This window comes from Panthera leo, chromosome A2, assembly GCF_018350215.1.
Source record: "Panthera leo isolate Ple1 chromosome A2, P.leo_Ple1_pat1.1, whole genome shotgun sequence".
NCBI classification, from domain to species: Eukaryota; Metazoa; Chordata; class Mammalia; order Carnivora; family Felidae; genus Panthera; species Panthera leo.
The window spans coordinates 25,659,618-25,677,247 of record NC_056680.1 but is presented as its reverse complement, the minus strand read 5'-3'; the positions used below and the strand labels follow the sequence as shown (position 1 = coordinate 25,677,247).

At 33.4% G+C, this 17,630-nt stretch overlaps 1 protein-coding gene across 24 annotated transcripts in view; it reads right to left on the bottom strand.

Annotated features, from left to right (window-relative positions):
- The window catches only part of LOC122214492 (sarcolemma associated protein), a 151,622-nt gene that overhangs the window by 44,514 nt on the left and 89,478 nt on the right, over positions 1-17,630 (bottom strand). For 5 of the 24 annotated variants that reach the window (XM_042929766.1, XM_042929752.1, XM_042929767.1 and 2 more), the window contains 9 exons: positions 17,445-17,507; positions 13,925-14,020; positions 13,603-13,674; positions 12,062-12,202; positions 10,835-10,972; positions 9,608-9,776; positions 9,469-9,519; positions 8,956-9,006; positions 4,114-4,176 (listed from right to left, as the gene is read on the bottom strand). In XM_042929766.1, coding sequence (XP_042785700.1) covers positions 4,114-4,176; positions 8,956-9,006; positions 9,469-9,519; positions 9,608-9,776; positions 10,835-10,972; positions 12,062-12,202; positions 13,603-13,674; positions 13,925-14,020; positions 17,445-17,507 — 844 coding nt within the window. The remainder of the gene's footprint in view (positions 1-4,113; positions 4,177-8,955; positions 9,007-9,468; positions 9,520-9,607; positions 9,777-10,834; positions 10,973-12,061; positions 12,203-13,602; positions 13,675-13,924; positions 14,021-17,444; positions 17,508-17,630) is intronic. The other 19 variants (XM_042929756.1, XM_042929772.1, XM_042929758.1 and 16 more) reach the window with 7 other exon arrangements.

Sequence of the window (17,630 nt, the reverse complement as noted above, 5' to 3'; positions counted from 1 at the left end):
TCTTCCTATAATGGGGACATAAACTACTATGAGCAGGGAACCACACCAAGTGTATTCTACTCTTTGTCATAACTAATCTGCTTTGGCTTAGGGAAATAAAAGTTTAAAAAATGAAAATTAAAAAATCTGTTTTAAGTGGAATATGTAATCAGAATAACCCTGAGATTGTTCAGAGACGCTGATCTCATAGAGTGATGAAAAGTAAACAGTCACGGAGCAACACTGATTCAATGCATTACTCCAAATAAGGCAATTTTTATATGAGAGCAAAGCCCTAAGAGAAAGAAGAGAATGAGACAAACATACACAGACAGTGACTATAATTTCAAAAGGGGGGTGGGAAGCAGGGAGAGAATTTTTCTTAAATCGGGCAAAAAACTTACATAAGACACAAAATATTAAGAGAATTAGACTTCTGCTTCTAATAATAAAAACCATTAAGTCTCATAGTAACCATGGATTAAGAATACAAAGACATTAAGTTTATTTCAAGGCACTTGTTAACTCAGTCATTAAAAGCAAGATGCCATTTAGGGAGAGGGCAGTTTGTATGTACAAAGCGGACCACAGAAGAAATTTTCTCTGGAACACAGCCGTGATGCCTCTGCCCTCACCCAGACAAACAGTAGCAGAAGAAAGTACAGGCAGTAGGCTGGAGAAAGCTGTCTTTCACTCTATGCCCATGAAGTGAGTCTCCATGTCCTGAGGTTCTCCACCTTTTACCCTTTATCTTTGCACTCAGCATACGCATTAATCAAATGACAGAGCTCATAGGACACATATGAAACAGATACAAGGTGCATAATTTGTTAACTCAGAAAGCACATTTACCAAACACAACAGTCTCAATGTATTTGTCTTTTTCTTTTTTTAAAAGTTTATTCATTTATTTTTGAGAGAGACAGAGACAGAGTGAGCGGGGAAGAAAGAGGGAGAAAGAGAATCCCAAGCTGGCTCCTCTCTGTTAGCACAGAGCCCTATGTGGGGCTCGAACTCACAAAACCAAGAGATCATGACCTAAGCCAAAGCCAACAGACGCTTCGTTGAATGAGCCACCCAGGTGCCCCTCAACTTATTTGTTAAGTTTACACTTTAAACCTTGAGTAACTAAAATTTGCAGAGGGAACAAGGAATGTGGAATTCCGCTTAAATCAAACTTCTTGCCTGAATTCCTTCAGAAGAAAATATTGCTAGAGCTTTTTAGCAAGTTTTATTAAAGTTACTTGTTAATTCTAGATTTTACATGGTATATTTTTACACAGAAAATTACTTCACAGTCCTGGAATTACACAAGGTTATATTTAAATCTGTTCAAAATCCAATCTCTTTGCATGGGATTAAAAGCTTTTCTCCTAAAAGAGAATTAAAAGAAACACAGTCTCTTTTACCATAAAAGGAAAACAAACTGAAATGTGTTCCAACTCATTTAATTTCATCAAAATCACCTTGTAAATGGAAACAGCCAACAACTAAATCATTCTCTTATGGGTTCATATACATAAACTGAAAAACTCTGTTAATATATTAAAAAGACATGAGGAATCCTACAGAAGTGAATTATTTGCTTTCTAATTTTAAATTTAGAATTCACAAGGTGAATTTGGACTATACAACAAGCACAGTAAACAATGAAATCTAGGTGCTTAACATCTGCTTTTTAAAAGACCGGAAATAAGGGGTGCCTGGCTGGCTCAGTCAGTAGAGCATGTGACTCTTGATCTCAGGGTTGTAAATTCGAGCCCCATGTTGGGTGTGGAGATTACTTAAAACTAAAAAATCTTTAAAAAGTAAATAAAAGACAGGAAAATAAGACTATGAGGTGTCACTGCTCACAGAATATAAACTTCATGTTCAGGATCATAAATCAGTTCAAAATGTCTATCAATTAAAATAATGGCAAAAAAGTTTGTGTGAGATTATCAAAAAATAATCCAAAATTATTTTGAAAGTTCACCTAAGATTTTAGTTGAATGTGCCTTGCTTGCCATAATACTAATTAAACACCACAATTTCTATACCAGCAGCTTGTCATAAAATAATGAAAATACCCCTTCTGACAACAAATCAAATCAAAGTTAACTCTTACTATGCCAACTCTGAGTATCCAAATTTAAGGAGCCAATATTGGAAATTTCTGAGATACAACGGTATCCTCATTAACCAAACTCTTGCTACTTGCTACCAAAACTCAGGAACTGGGCAGATTCAGATAATGGACGATACCCCCAGCTATATCCCTAGGGATATACATGAATTTACAGCCCAAACTTCCACTGTTTGCACTTAGGGACCCAATGGATTCAGACATCTAGGAATACTTGTATTTCATTTTTTGTTCTTTGGTTCATTATTTCTTTGCCCACAAGGATAGCATTTTATATTCTCATTTCTCCCTCTCTATACCACATCTAACGTTTTCCCATGCCACTGCATAGTCCTTGTAAACATAATTTAATTGGCTAATATCCTTATTGAGGGGATTGCTGTAACTTATAACTTCTGCTCTATCTCTGAATGTTTACTGGTCCATTTGCCCCCCGTAACTATGATACAATAAAAATCTCCAAACATCTTTTTCTTAATGTAAAACAAACATCGTTCTGTGTTACAACTACAGCTAAATATTTTACATACACATTTTATAATATTTTAAATGATTTTTGCAAATTGTAACTTAGTAATAAGCTTTCTTTTTGGATAGTTCTCTGTTCTTGTTTCCTTGGGCTCAAAATACAAGCCCAAAAGTTTAAAATAAAATTAACTTACTAAACAATGGTCACATGTAATAAAACAAAGTATAAGATCCTTCCCCTAAAGATTTATATTTTAAATTTTATATTCTGCTTTTAGTTGGTTTCAGTGGATACCAATTATTTTGCCCCAAATCCCCATGCCAATTTCCCATAAAAGTGAAATTTAGTAATCAGAAGATAACAAAAACATGAACTAATCTTTGCTTTTTGAGAAAAATTTAAAGGACAAAGGAATATGCCATATTTATTCATTAATTTTCCCCCAAATAATATTAAACTTATATTCAACATAAAATGGACAAAAATAGAAGCTCTTCTAAAACTACTAAATGAAATTCCAGGTTTCCTTAAGGCATCTCTAAGGAGTATATAACACTGGATCTATTGAGTTTGTGCCTGCTATAATTACTAGGTGTGAGCCTGACAACCCCCAAGTGCCCCTGAGATTGGGGCGGGGCGGGGGAGAAGGAAGGGGAAAGAATCACATATGCTTGCATATCCACAGAATGAATTCATTAGCATAAAAACATGGAAAGTCACTCATTTCAAAAAGAGAGCAAACAGGGAGAGGAAAAACAACAAAGTTGTGTGTCTGGTAGGAAAAAGTGTAGATATCATCAGTAAATCTTTATTACACATAGTGACCTTTAATTGTCACCAAGAGGACCAAGAGAATATCACAACCTCATGATTTAAGCAGCCACATGATTTTCAAGTACGAGGAGATTCATGATACTCTGGCTCAGAATTCAGCAGAGGTCTAAATCACCTCAAAAGCTAACCTATCTATCTTTAAAGTATTATTAACGATAGGCTTCCCAAGGGTAGGCGGTTGATGTCAGAATGTAGGACAATCTATTCCTATTCCTTCCCTAGAAAGCTCCTGATACTTTAAGGGTCATCTTCAGATCTGAGTACCCAAACTAAATCACTGTTTTCATGGCTTCATTTAATCATTTAAGAAATTTGCTTAAGAAATCCAATTCCAAATCTGTGATAGAACTAGAATGTAAATAAAACAGGCTAATGTTACTACGATCTCTTAAGTGTCCACACAGAACGTTTAAGTGCTTGACATTCTATTTCATTCCCTGCTCAACAACAATTTTTTATTTAAAAGCTTTAAATTTCCTCTTTTTTGTGGGCAATATGAAATCCATCTTTGAAGGCAAATGCCACAGAAATATTTTTGTCTAAAGAGAGAAGCCGAACAGTATGAGAAGTATCGCTGCTGTCTGAAGATGGCCCTCTGTGCACCTTCTACCATAACAAACACATTGAGATCTTCATTTTTCTTCTCATTTTTCAATGTTAGCCCCTGACTTCATTAAAATCAATGTGAAAAATACTCTGTACTCACTCTGGCATTCTATGAATTGATGAATAAAAGTGCAGTCCCCGCCACTCTTTGAAAGCAAGTGCTCTAATAAAGAAAGAAACACCTTTAAGGATATAGTTTGTTGCTGTTTTTGAAAAACAACAGCAAAGGTAGGAAAACTGAAATGTATTGACATGAGTAACTCTAAGATTCATAAAAGTTTAATATATTTTTAATATTAATAGCAGACATATTTTAGAGTTAATAAAGCTAAATGACTGAAAATTATAATTATATTCATTAATTTGTACCCTGACTGGTTAGCTTTTAAAGGTGCAGTTTCTACCCAAAGAGCTCAAGAAAACCACAGACATATATTGCTTTAAAAAGCTTCTCTTTTAAAATATACCTTTCTCCATGACATTTAATAAATACCTGTAAATAATTTTTAAATTTTATTATTTGTTCTTACTGAATTAATTGTCAAATAACAATTCTCTAACAGTCCCTCTTCAAAGTTATTCTTCTTAAGAGGGAAAAGATAAATATTTGAAGAATACCACAAAATAATGCCCTAAAATTTAAGAAACTAATGCAACATTTCCATTTTTATACTTTTATTTCACAAATAACCTTGCATTTGAGTCATTTAAACTGTACTTTCTATACTCTCAAAATATTACACTGCTTATCTCTGCCCAAATGATTAAAATCAATGTCATGCATGTTTTAAAATAAGAGCTTGGAAATGGTTTTGTTCAGGTCAAACATAATTTGTTTTGGTTTTTTTTAAGAGTAAAGAGAATCAAAATCTAATAGTAGAGAAAAGCTTCAGCTCTTTTCTTACAATAATCTTTATCTATTTTGACTCAGAGAGCTAACTTCTAAATCTGGATAACATCTTTCAATTATATCTCTGGATTTTTCAAAACTACTAAATAGACTTTGGAAGTTCAGGTGTTAAAAATATATCACAATATGATGACTATCTGGAAGGTGGGAAAGCACTGAAACCTGTGAAAGAGGACATGAGTTAGTACCACTCTGACTGTGAAAGCCTCTTTTCCTTCTCATTTCAACCCATCTCACTCTCATCATCTCAACTTTGTTTGAGAAGCAGGCATCTCCTACTCTAATCACTGGTTAGCTTCTCTTGACATCCTTACCAATAGACACCTTCTTTACCTTCATACTCGAATCTATCATTATCTTTTATCTCTTTACATGGTACACAGAACTTCCAGTCAATAATTTTATATATATGTATATGTATGTATATATGTATATATGTGTGTATATATATATATATATATATATGTAACAAATGTGTGTACATAGTTGTACATAATTGCATAGTTATAGAGTTATACTATATACAGATAAAATATAGCCCCAAAAGGAAAAAAATGGCTAACTGCAACAGAAATTTTTTTAAAAATCTAGGGGCGCCTGTGTGGCTCAGTCGGTTGAGCATCTAATTCTTGATTTCAGATCAGGCCATGATATCATGGTCGTAGGATCAAGCCCCACATCGGGCTCCACGCTGAGCGTGGAACCTGCTTAAGATTCTCTCTCTCTCCCTCTGCCCTTCTCCCCTGCTTGTGTGTGTGTACTCTCTCTCTCTCTCTATATATATATATATATAATAATAATACAAAAGATAAAAGTAAAAAAAATCTAATAAATAGCACTTGCTGACTGGAGCCAAGAAATCCAAAACAGAAGCCCTCAGTTGAATAGTAATTACCAAGATCAAAAGTTGTTTTACATAAATCCTATCTAAGCTATGATAACATTTTCAGAACTCCAACTATACAACATCATGGTTAAATACAAAAACTCATTTGAAACCAAATTTTAACCTAAAGGACCTTATGGAACTTATTTGAAACAAAATTTCAGACTATCAACACAGGACATTAGATGACATTTATTAATGCGGTACCTCCCACCATTACTCATCAAGCCTCAAATCACCCTTTTATCTACTCTGATTTTACTATCTGGACCCTACATTAAAATATTTATTATACTAGTTTAGATACAATGCAAGATTAATATATTATTATATATGTTATACATATATGACTTCTATAAAGGCATTTTCTAAGACACATGAGAGAAAAATCTTTTAGATAGTACATGTAAAGAATTTGGATCATGACACTTTTAATACTTTATGACTTGAATTCAGTTCCTTGGGAATTCACTTTGCCAAAACTATAAAAGATGTCACTGAAAATCCAAAAAAAATGAGATACTTAGGGCGGGGAAGTCAGGGGGCAGGGAAGCAGGGTTGTAAGATCCCAAACAGGGTTGTGGAAATGCAAAGACCAGACAGATACAGAAACATAATAGAGAACTGTGCTACTTAAAATGGGTTTATTTATACACATTAGTTTCCTATAAAATTTGATTTTCTATACTATCTGTGCTGTCCAATACACATGTTCAATACACATGTGGGTACTGAGCCCTGAAAAAATGGCTAGTGTGAATTGAGATGTATTGTAAGTGTAAAATAAATACATACTGATTTCAAAGACTTACTAAAGAAAAAAGGTTGTGAAATAATTCATTTATAATCTTTAATATTGATTACATGTTGGAAGAATATTTTGGATATAGTAGGTTAAAGTAAATAACATTATTAAAATACATTATTAACACTTTACCTGTTTCTTTTTATATTTTTAATGTGGTTTCCAGAAAATTTTAAATTATGTATGTGGTTCCCATAATATTTCTATTAGACAGTGCTTTTCTATACTAAGATATATTCAAATTACAATTATTAGATAAGACACAAAAAATTTTATAGTATAAAACCTATGCTTGTAGCAGCTACTTTACATTTAAGTAATTTGAAAAATAGTTTACTAGATACATAGTATTAATCTTAACATCTCCAGATATTTTTAAAATATTCTCTTACAACTATACTTGGCTCTCTACTATTTAAAGACTAATTTTAGTTAAAGTCATATCTGATAGCATATTACGGTTATGGATTTTTGGTAATAATGGAATGCTGGATAACTGGTTTACTATTCTATAACAAATGATTCAGAACAAATCCATCTTACTCCCAAAATCCACTGAATGCTAAATCTGGTGTAATGAAGTTTTTGTGCGTATCAAGATATTTACTATTCGGTTTCATTAAAGATACTATTGGTCACCCCCACAACAATTTATCACCACTAAAAAACCAAACATACCAGCACAGGAAAAGTTATAGTAAGAAGTGCTTTAAAGTATCCAAAATACCTTATTCAGTCTTAAATCAAGGAGTTGTCTACAACTATTCTCATCTAACTCAATTGGAATTGACAAAAAAACTTTAGCAGTAATCTGACAACTCTAAATAGTATAAAGATGATTTCGTGTATATTAAAGGGTTCTCTTAACTGAAGGAATAGCATGTCCCCCGCTTGAGTTAACACTAACATTATTAATAAATACATGTGCCAATCAAACGGGTGATTGGAATAAAACGTGTTCATGCCAGAAAGAGGAAAAAAAGGCAAATAATGACAACAAAAAATAAAAATTCATTTAATGATAACAAACTTTTAGAAAATGAGGATTAAGTCATTTTATATATGTTCACTAAATATAGTTAATAAACAGAAATATTAGTAATATTAATAAAATTAGTAATATTAGAATATAAACTACACCTTTAAAAATTCTCAAATCGAAACTCAAACTGGAATTTTAAAATATCGATGTAGTTTATAAAACATATACAGAATAGTCAACAATGATTAATGACAATAATTTCTAATTTAGAGTTTCGAGATTTTTTTGTAGAACATATGTAATATTATTAGGTCTTGAGCTTGCAAGCTCACATATACATGATTACCTAAGCCTATTTTGCCAGTTCCTAATTAAAAACCAAACAAACAAAAACAAGAACAAAAAAAAGCACCTCCTAACTTTATCAGAATTGGTTGCTGCCCAAGAACTATAAAGATATCCCCTGATACATGAAAAAAAAAAAAAAAATTAATTAGAAGTTCTGAGTATCGACCTTAACATTTTCCACTTACTTCTATATAAAAACTAAGATCAGAGGTACACATATTTGTAAACACAGAAAATAATTTTATTCATTCTGCACTTCAAGCATCTAATGCAGGATCTGGCACATAGTTGGTGCTCAATTAATGCTGGATGGATGGAAAGGGGAGGGTGAATGGGGATCTTCACAACTGAAGGAATGTACAAGTCAATGGGTAAAAAGTACCCCATGCAGTAACAAGAAAACCAATAGTGGCTATACATTTTTGGCAAGAGATAATGCAAGCTATCCAGAAAGAAAGGTCACAGTATCAAGAACTAATAAAGGATTTTTCAGAGAACAGAAATGGCTGGCCTTGCTTTCTCTGATTAAAGAAGGAGATGTACACTATAAAGAAAGTAGCTTCTATGACATATCCAAGAGCTCAGTGGGCTGTTAAGTAAACTCTTGGCCAGGGATGGGGCATGACACAAACATTAAAAATAGAGGCCCCATATTCCCAGGAAGCAGTACTTGATGGAAGAAAATGGTAGTAGAGTTCTTTGAAAAATATATTGGGGGAGAAACCAATTATTATGCTATATGTATAAACCAATGCTAACGTTGAACTTTAGCAGTTTCCTGTTATTTAAATAATTAAAATTTCCATATAACAAGGGATATCTAACCAAAAATCATAGCATTAAGAATTACAAAATAAAGGGAAGCTTTCTTTTAAAAGCTGGGATTCAATGGTCTATGAACAGCATGCTTTTTGTTCCAAAAAATGAAAACCTTAAAATGCTGATCTCTCTATCCTGCTTGAGGAGTAAAAGGATACCATGAAAGAAAAACATTTAAGTTTTTTACACTACCTTTTTCTGTGCTCCCATTTATTTTAGGTAAGAAGTCATCAACTTGTATCCCTAGGATTAAGACAGTGTATCATTGCCTGATCAAAGAAAGAGTTACTTTAAAACTGGTCTCACGGCATTTTTGTATTCCTATTTGCATTAAGACAGTATAGAACATTTTGAATTTATTTTTGCAAGAAGGGTTCAACGGGCCATTTTCTATCCACTCAGAGAAAAAGCTACAACTGCCTAGAAGCCTTCCAATGAACCTCAAAAGAAAAGAATCCTGCGGTGCTTGTACTTCTCTTATTTAAATATCTCTAAGTAGAGCTTCTCAGACGCACAAATTTCATCTTAAAGCCTAAACAATGGTGCCCACTGGTGGCAATCAAGCATATTTTTATAGAAAATTTTCTAGGAGTGTGGATACATTCCACCTAATACATAGAAAATAAGTACCCAATGAGACAGTAAATACCAAAAGTTCAATGATAAAAATTCAGCTTTAAATAAGAAATTTGGTGACACACCTACCTAAGCTGCTGCATTCTTTAAGAGTTTTCTCCTGAAGATGTTCTAACCGTACTGTAAATAAAAGTCCAAGAAAAAGGTATTTCACAGATAAAAGAAAAAAAAAATCAAATCAAATCAATTTCTGGATTAGCTAACTTACCTTGTAAAGCTGTTAGCCTCTCATTGGTAAAGTCATTATCAGCTTGCAAAGCTTCTATTTTTGCCTGGAGCTCCTGTTCTTTTTCTTCCATTTCATCTATTTTATGTTGTAATTCTTTTTTCTCAGCTTGTCCCTTCTGTTGGATTTCTTCTTGTTTTCCTTCTGCTACCTGTTGAGAAAGAAAAAAAAAAATCAGTTATTTCATAGTCTGAACTTACTTTTAGAGGCCCAAAGCAGGGCTGCTTTTATTCACATAAACTTTTAACAAGAATATTCAATATTATAGAACATATTTGTAAATGTCAAAATGATGTCAGAAGTAGTCTGCATTGGGGTCATGCTTCTAGGTAACTAGAAAAGAAAACCTTGTAGCAGGCAAGCAGGCCTAATATGTAAAGATAATGGGTCAAAATTTAAAACTCCACAGTTTTCAAGAGGGAAATATATAAAGTTTTCCCCTGAAATTACTATTGTTTAATCAGTTTGTAAGTTCTAAAATGTAACTTACTCTGAAATTTTAAACTAAATTGTGTTCAGTTGAAGGAATGATGATCATAAGCACTTTTCAAAATGACCTCCTTTTAATAAGACCAATCTTTAACACTGTTAGAGGTTCACCAACCACACAGAGGATGCCCTGGTCTTCTCTAAGAAATATTTATCTTCTAGCCACTGAATCATGGTTTGAATGATATAAAGACGGGACTTCACAAACTCAGTTATAACATTTTAAAGGACCATCTAGACATTATGGTCTGGTCTGCCCTTATCCTAAACGTCCTACAGCTAACCTACAGGGAGCTGCAGCTGAGCAGTTAACAGCATCCCTAGAGGCTACAAGGGTCCACTGCAGATCACTCCAAGGTCCCCTCTGGGCTTGTTCCAGCACTAACATCTGCTTTTGGGGCTGCCCAAGGAGAAGCACATTCAAGTTTTCAAAAGGTCTAAATATCTTGGGGTTTGTGGATTTGCATCTACTTCCTGTTATATATTAAAAGATGCCTGTTGTGAAGTACTATTTATTTCCTTCCAAAGGAAATATGTCAGCTTTTACAGTCTTTCAGCTGTCTCTGGCAATGGGGTTTGGGCTAATTGGAAACTTATTTTTACTACAAATTTCAACCATTATAAATTTTATATTGACAACTATTCAGCAATACCTAACATCTTAATCTATCCAGTGTGTTAGGGACAATTAACATATTTTCAGGTTGAGTAAATACATACCTTTAATTTATCAGATAAATCTTTAATCTCATTTACTGCTCCATTATATTTATTGGCTAATTCTCTTAATTCTTCCTGAGTCCGTTCATTCATTTCCTTCAGATGGGTACATTCATCTTCAGTATTACTCAGACTTCGCTGTAATTCAAGTTTACAGATTACTGATTTAGAATAAATGGCGTGTTTTAACTTCAACTTGTAAAAAGTATAATTCTATGAGCTGTTCTAAATTAACCTTCATAGAAGACTGAGCTAAATAACATAAGAATTTTAATTTACTTTAGGTATATACTAAAACAGAAAATACAACAAAAAATTTGAAAAACGAAACAACAGAAAGGGGGCAGGGAGGAAAGGATGTTACTTTTATATAACTACTCTTTTAAAAGGCCACTGAGAATGACTTTTAGCCTTGAAAATATTTTAAGCTTAACAATTCCTAAAAGCAAGTTTAATAATATGCACAATCAACTTAATAAGAAAAATAGAAGACAACCAGCAACTTTCTTGCATGTCAAATTAATGACACGAAAGTGAATCAGTTATTATGAGGCTTTTACAGAAACTATTACTATACTATATGCTATATAGTATGTACTATATATGGTATTTTTATTATTGTATTTAAAATGGGCATTTTAACTAAATCCAGTAACAAATAACTTCTGTAGTAATTGTGCAGTGGTTCAAAGGGATGACCTCCACTATCAACTAGGTCATTTTTAAAGCAATGAGAATCACATTTTGATTGTTCCTAAAAGACCTAGAAAGGACCGTAGAGATATTTTCCCCTTTGACCTCCAAAGTTAGACACAGTCTTCTTCTCTAGAGGATGGGTAAATAAGAATAGCGGTGATGTTCTCCACCTTACAGTGACTATCCTCAATTTGAAGAAAAACAAAACTAGGTGACAGGAGATCGATTCCCTGGCACATATCATGGTCCACTGTGTGAAGGCTGAATCCTAAGCAGAATGCAAATTATAAGACTCCTTGATTAGCCTTTTATTTGCCCAGTCACTGACTAGGGACCACAAGCACCAAAACTCACATGGTTATGCTGAAAATCCCTAACAATAAAAACAGCATACTACCCCTTCCCACTTGATAGATGGGAAATATTTCCTAGTAATATAACACCCAAGTTTAAAATGTTCTAGAATATGAGCAATTTTAGGCTAAAAATTTTTAATCATACTACCAAAGTATATTTGTTAAATTAAAATACCTCAACTTCTGAAAGTTTTCTAACCACTTCAATTTTCTCCTGAAGAACCCGCCTCAGGGACTCTTTGGCTGTCGTCTCATAGTTGTGTTTATCCTCCTGTAATGCTATAAGTTCCTTCCGTAAACTATCTTCTGTTTGATTCTAAGATTAAAAGATACTTATAATTATAACCAAGTTATTGTTTTTAAATATTTATCATTTGAAAAAACAACACATTATCATACTGTTTGAGTTTTATATTAAGGTATCACTAAATCCAAATGATGTTGGCCCTGTATTAACTGAAGCTTGAAGCTGTATTGAAAAGTTTCATTAGTGAATTATGCCTTCACAAATATATTAATTCACATTTACAATTAAAAAAGTCAAAGGAAAATAAGAATTTCTCAAATGTACAAAATGAATTGAGTCTCCAATTTTCATATTCTCTGTAAGCCATAGTATTTCCATTTGTGTACAAAAATGATCTCTTACTTTCAAAGGGGCCCAGCATTTTAACACAATGGTTAAACCAAAAGGAATAAGAGTACCCAGAAGAAAAAGCTGATTCCAGCTCTGAGACAGGAAATATACAAGATGAGTCTGGAACATCTTGTCTAAAATGACAGCAGGAAGCTATGAAAGCCTGCTGAGACTGTACCAAAAGGACTCAGGCACCAAACTGAAAAAGCTATGGTTCACCAAAGATGTGATAATTTGAACAACAATAAGAACAACAAATGGAATAGGTTGAAACACATGAAATATATTTAAATCTAGTTTGGAGAAAAGAAAAACACTTCGTGGTCATTCTTTGGTGGATGACAAAGAACTAATTCGTTATTTTGAAATCCAGTAAATAAAAAGAGAAAATCACTATCCTGCCTTCCCTAAAAAAAAAAAAAAAAAAAAAAAAAAAAAAAGACTTCAGGTAACAAAATAGTTTGAGAGGGGCATAAGAGAAGTATTTATAATAAAAAAAAAAAAAAAAAAAAAAAAGAGAAGTATTTATAGAAGTCACCCAGCTATAAATGAAGGAATGACAGCACTAAACCTAACCATTTTTGCAACCCTTAATAATGGATTAGGCAAGGGACATCAAAGATTGCTAATATTTCAGAAAGAAGGACAACTAGACATTATGGTGCCTTTTGGTGAAGGTACACAATACTATTCATGAAGTATTGTTGGCAAAAAAGAGATCAGATCAAATCTCTAGATCAAACTACCAATTTATGGTGTGGGAGGGGAGCTAGAAGAATCGTTAAATAACAGTCTAGGTTGAGGGAAATTATAGAGGACAAATGACCCAGTTTCTCCAGCAAATATCAACTGCGATAGAAAAAAGAGAGTTATACATGGATATTCAATATACAATTCTGTCCTTACATGTATGTTTGGAATTTCTTATGACAAAAGACTTAAAAGAATGGAGAAAATGTATAAATGTTTTAGAATGTACTCAAAATGACAAAGAAATGAAGCTACACAAAAAACTATGCATTTTAATGCATAATTTATGCTTTTTTCTTTATGAATCCTTACTTGAGATTAATACCTACTTTAGAGCATGCCTGTAATTGGTTTCCCATAACTTCTAACCGTGATAAGAGTCTATCTTCATCTATTAAAGCCTGTTGAAAAAAAATTAAATATAAATAAAATCCCAGGGTAATTAAAAAATAACACATATCAAAATGGTTGCTATCGCCAAAAAAAAAAAGATGTAAAATCATAAAACTGACCAACATCCACTGTAAAATGCTAAATTTTCAATATTTGGTCATTAGGAAATAACTGCCTTTCCCTGCTAAAAAAATTCAGTTTTGGTTTAATCAACATTTAAGGAATATTAAACTATGAATATAAAGGCATCTGTAATACCTGCCAACTGGTATCTGAAGCCTCTTGGGTGATGGCTAGTAGCCGCTGAAGTGTGGCTAACTTCTGTTCCAACATCTGTTCCCGATGTAAGGCCTCCTAATAATACAAATCACAAAAGAGATTCTAAAGAACTCAGCATGATCCCTTGAAGAGTAATCAATTTTTAGCACATTCTCATCTTATATCCCACTTTGTATCTTACTTTCAAGCCTGATAAATCTTGTAAGATATATATAAACCACATCAGTTTAGCCTCACTTTCTGGTCTGTTAGGGGTACTCTAGCTGCACCTTCCACTGTTAACAGAAAACAAGCCCCCTGTTTTTGTTTTCTTTTTACTCATAATTCGCAAGAGTGACTTTAAAAAGGAAGCATGGCTGGTTCAGTCAGTAGAGCATGACATTTGACCCCGGGGTTGTGGGTTCAAGCCCCAGGTTGGGCATACAGCTTACTTCCTTCCTTCCACACATACATACATAGGAAGAGTGAGTTTAAAAAAAAAAAAAAAAAAAAAAAGGAAATCCAGAGTAGAAGAATCCAACAAATGTTCAACCCTGCATTTTATATATATACATATTTTAAAAAATATATACATATCTTTCAGCACTAACTCATTCCAAACTAAGTCAAACAATGTGGTCAGTAGCAAAGATACTTCTTAATGGCTTAGGTGCATGGATATGACATCTAAATTAGAAATGTCTTTTAGTTTTTCCTTTTAAGAATGTTATATATATAAACATATATACTTAAGAAGAGAGAAAGACTGTTTCACTATCATAATCTATTGCATTGTCAGGTGTTCTGATTCTCTGAGACTGTATACCACTTAGCAGCAATCAAATATGCCGAAAATAAGAGTCCACTAATGTAATTAAGGAATCAAGGAGTTATATAACTATTTGGCAGCTCCAAAGGAATATTTTTCCAGAGAAGGACATTGGCAAGCAAACCTTATCTCTAGGTCACTTATTAACATTTGATAGCTGTTAAGAGGGTCTCCTTCACTAGAAGTCAAGGTGAAAATGCTCACACAGCATTCAGCGGTGGTTATGGCACATCTTTAAATTTCACTTTCTTCTATTCCTGTCATTAGCCAAAGAAGAACACTTACTACCCTAATACCTCTGGAGCCACCTCAGCAAAGAAGGGTATGCTTCAAACACATTTCTTGAGATTTAAAGCATGCATTTATTGTTGTCCACATCCTTGATACATAATGATTAGAGAAAATCTGACCTAATTAAGAGTTAGCGGTACTGTTTTTTAATATAATTGTAAAAGTATAGATTAAGGAATCTAACAAAGGCCATAAAACACAACTTACACTTAAAAGAGATGAGCTGCCAAGTTTATTTTAAGCTCTTAAAACATTCCTAATATCCAGGAAATTACATTAATGCTGCAAAAAGTTTTACTTAAACACAAAACCACCAAATAATCACTACTCCCACTAGGTGGTGTAATTTCACCTTTTTTTAACTCAATCCCATTTAGAGTTTCGTAATTCCATGAACCACATCCTAATAGAAATCTAATAATATTTCCAGTTCTTTACTTTTAGTTCTAAGGCATAAAACATATCTACTCCAGTTTTTATTCAAAAGTTTTACAGTTTACGTAAGAATTCCAGCAATTCACAAAGATGTATATAGAAAAGATAGCACAATATAATATTCTCTCAAAAATCAGAAAAGAACAATTAAAGACATGCCCACCTATGAATATGCAAAGAACTGACAAAGGTGGAAAAAGTACTGAGTGAGTCAGGACATTAGATCGACAGTCCATGATGACTGGTGAGTATATAGTGTATATAGCCTCGGGAAATCATTTTTATCTAGATGAGCCCCATATTTCTCATGTGAAAAATGGAGGTTAGACCAGATTAATCTCAAAGTTTTCTTCTACTTCTAAAAATAAGAGAGATCTGGGTCAATTAATGTACCTTCCTATTGAGTGGTACACAAATGCTAACATGTATGGCATACACTTTAAGTGCCAGGCGCTGTTCTAAGTGCTTTACATATATTGGTTCATTTACTATTCACAATTCTGTGAGGTAAGTGCTATTATTATACCCATATCACATATTAAGAAAATGAGGCACGCAAAAGGGTTAAACAACTTTCCCAAAAGGTCAGAGGTTAAAGCCACAGATCGAGTCCAGGGAATTCTGGCTATGTTTTGTGCTGTTAGAAATTCTACTTAAATTACAAATGTGTAACAGTGCTTTTCTATGCACCGTTACATAACACCCAGTGGAAGTAAGATGTGATTAGTACTTTGACAATTTTCACAGACTTGTACATTCTTAACTGAGGGAGAACCACTTTTAGTGATTGATTCCTATAAAAGAACGTAGGAGCCAGGATCACTGGTTTGGTCCTATCATTTTTAAAAAGCAGTTGAAGACTTATGAATGTAAAATGAGTCACCCAAAGTTACAGAACTCAGTGGCAGAGCCAAGATAAAAAGTTCAATCTCTAAATTCCTGATCTAGGATTTTTCTTCAATATGCTCCCTCACCAGAATAATAATAGGAACATAATCTAGCCCAAATCTCCCCAAAATCAAGAGGGGACACACAAACACACACACACACTTGTTTCCTTTTTAAAGATTTGAAAGGCTTTTTAAATATGGTATTAACTTCTTCAGGAGCCCACTCGATGTATCTGCCTCATCAAGATATCTTCCAACAGACTCAGCAGCACAGCCCAGTGGTTAAGGGTACAGATTCTGAGGTCTGACTGTCTGGGTTCAAAGCCCAGCTCTACTACACAGTGTGTAATATTGTGTAAATTATTTAACCTTCCAGACCATCAGTTACTCTCTCTATAAAAATGGGAATAAAATATGTACCTTACAGGATTGTTCTGAAGATTAAATGAGTAGAGGCAAAGAGCTAGAGTCTGGCATATAGTAAGTACTATGTAATTATTTGCTATTAAGCAACCAAAATCTCTCCAGGTTTAATTTTCTTTAGAAATCATCTATGGATGGGGGGCCTGGGTGGCTCAGTCAGTTAAGTGTCCGACTTCGGCTCAGGTCATGATCTCATGGTTTGAGGGTTCGAGCCCCGTGTCAGGCTCTGTGCTGACAGCTCAGAGCCTGGAGCCTGCTTCAGATTCTGTGTTTTCCTCTCTCTCTCTGCCCCTCCCATGCTCACACTCTGTCAACCTCTCCCTCTCAAAAAATAAATACACATTAAAAAAAAATTTTTTTTTTAAATCATCTATGGATAAAGAACTATGTTGACACTTCCTCATATTTAAATAACAAAAACTTCTATTGTACAGAACCCTATCTTTTCTAGACTTAATAATCCTGATTCTTTTATCCTTTCTTCACAAGACCTAATTTTAATCCTTTTTTTTTTTTTACTTTGAAAAGATATTTCTTTTGTACTTGTAGCCAGCCAATATTTCTTTAGCCTGTATTTGTGAACTAGCAAAATCAAACCTAAGTTGCTTAATTCTACTTTTAAAAACTAAGAATTTTCAAGATTTACTTTTACCTGTAGATACTGAGAAAGCTGGAATAGTTCCTGAGAGTACATACTTGGAGTGTTAGCAGCAACCTAGAAACAAAATGACACAAGTATCAATAGTCACACAAAACATTCATAAAAGACATTAAAGCAAACCAAGTCTTTGAAATGTCTATTTACTGAAGTATGCAAAATAAAAATTATTTTTAAGCT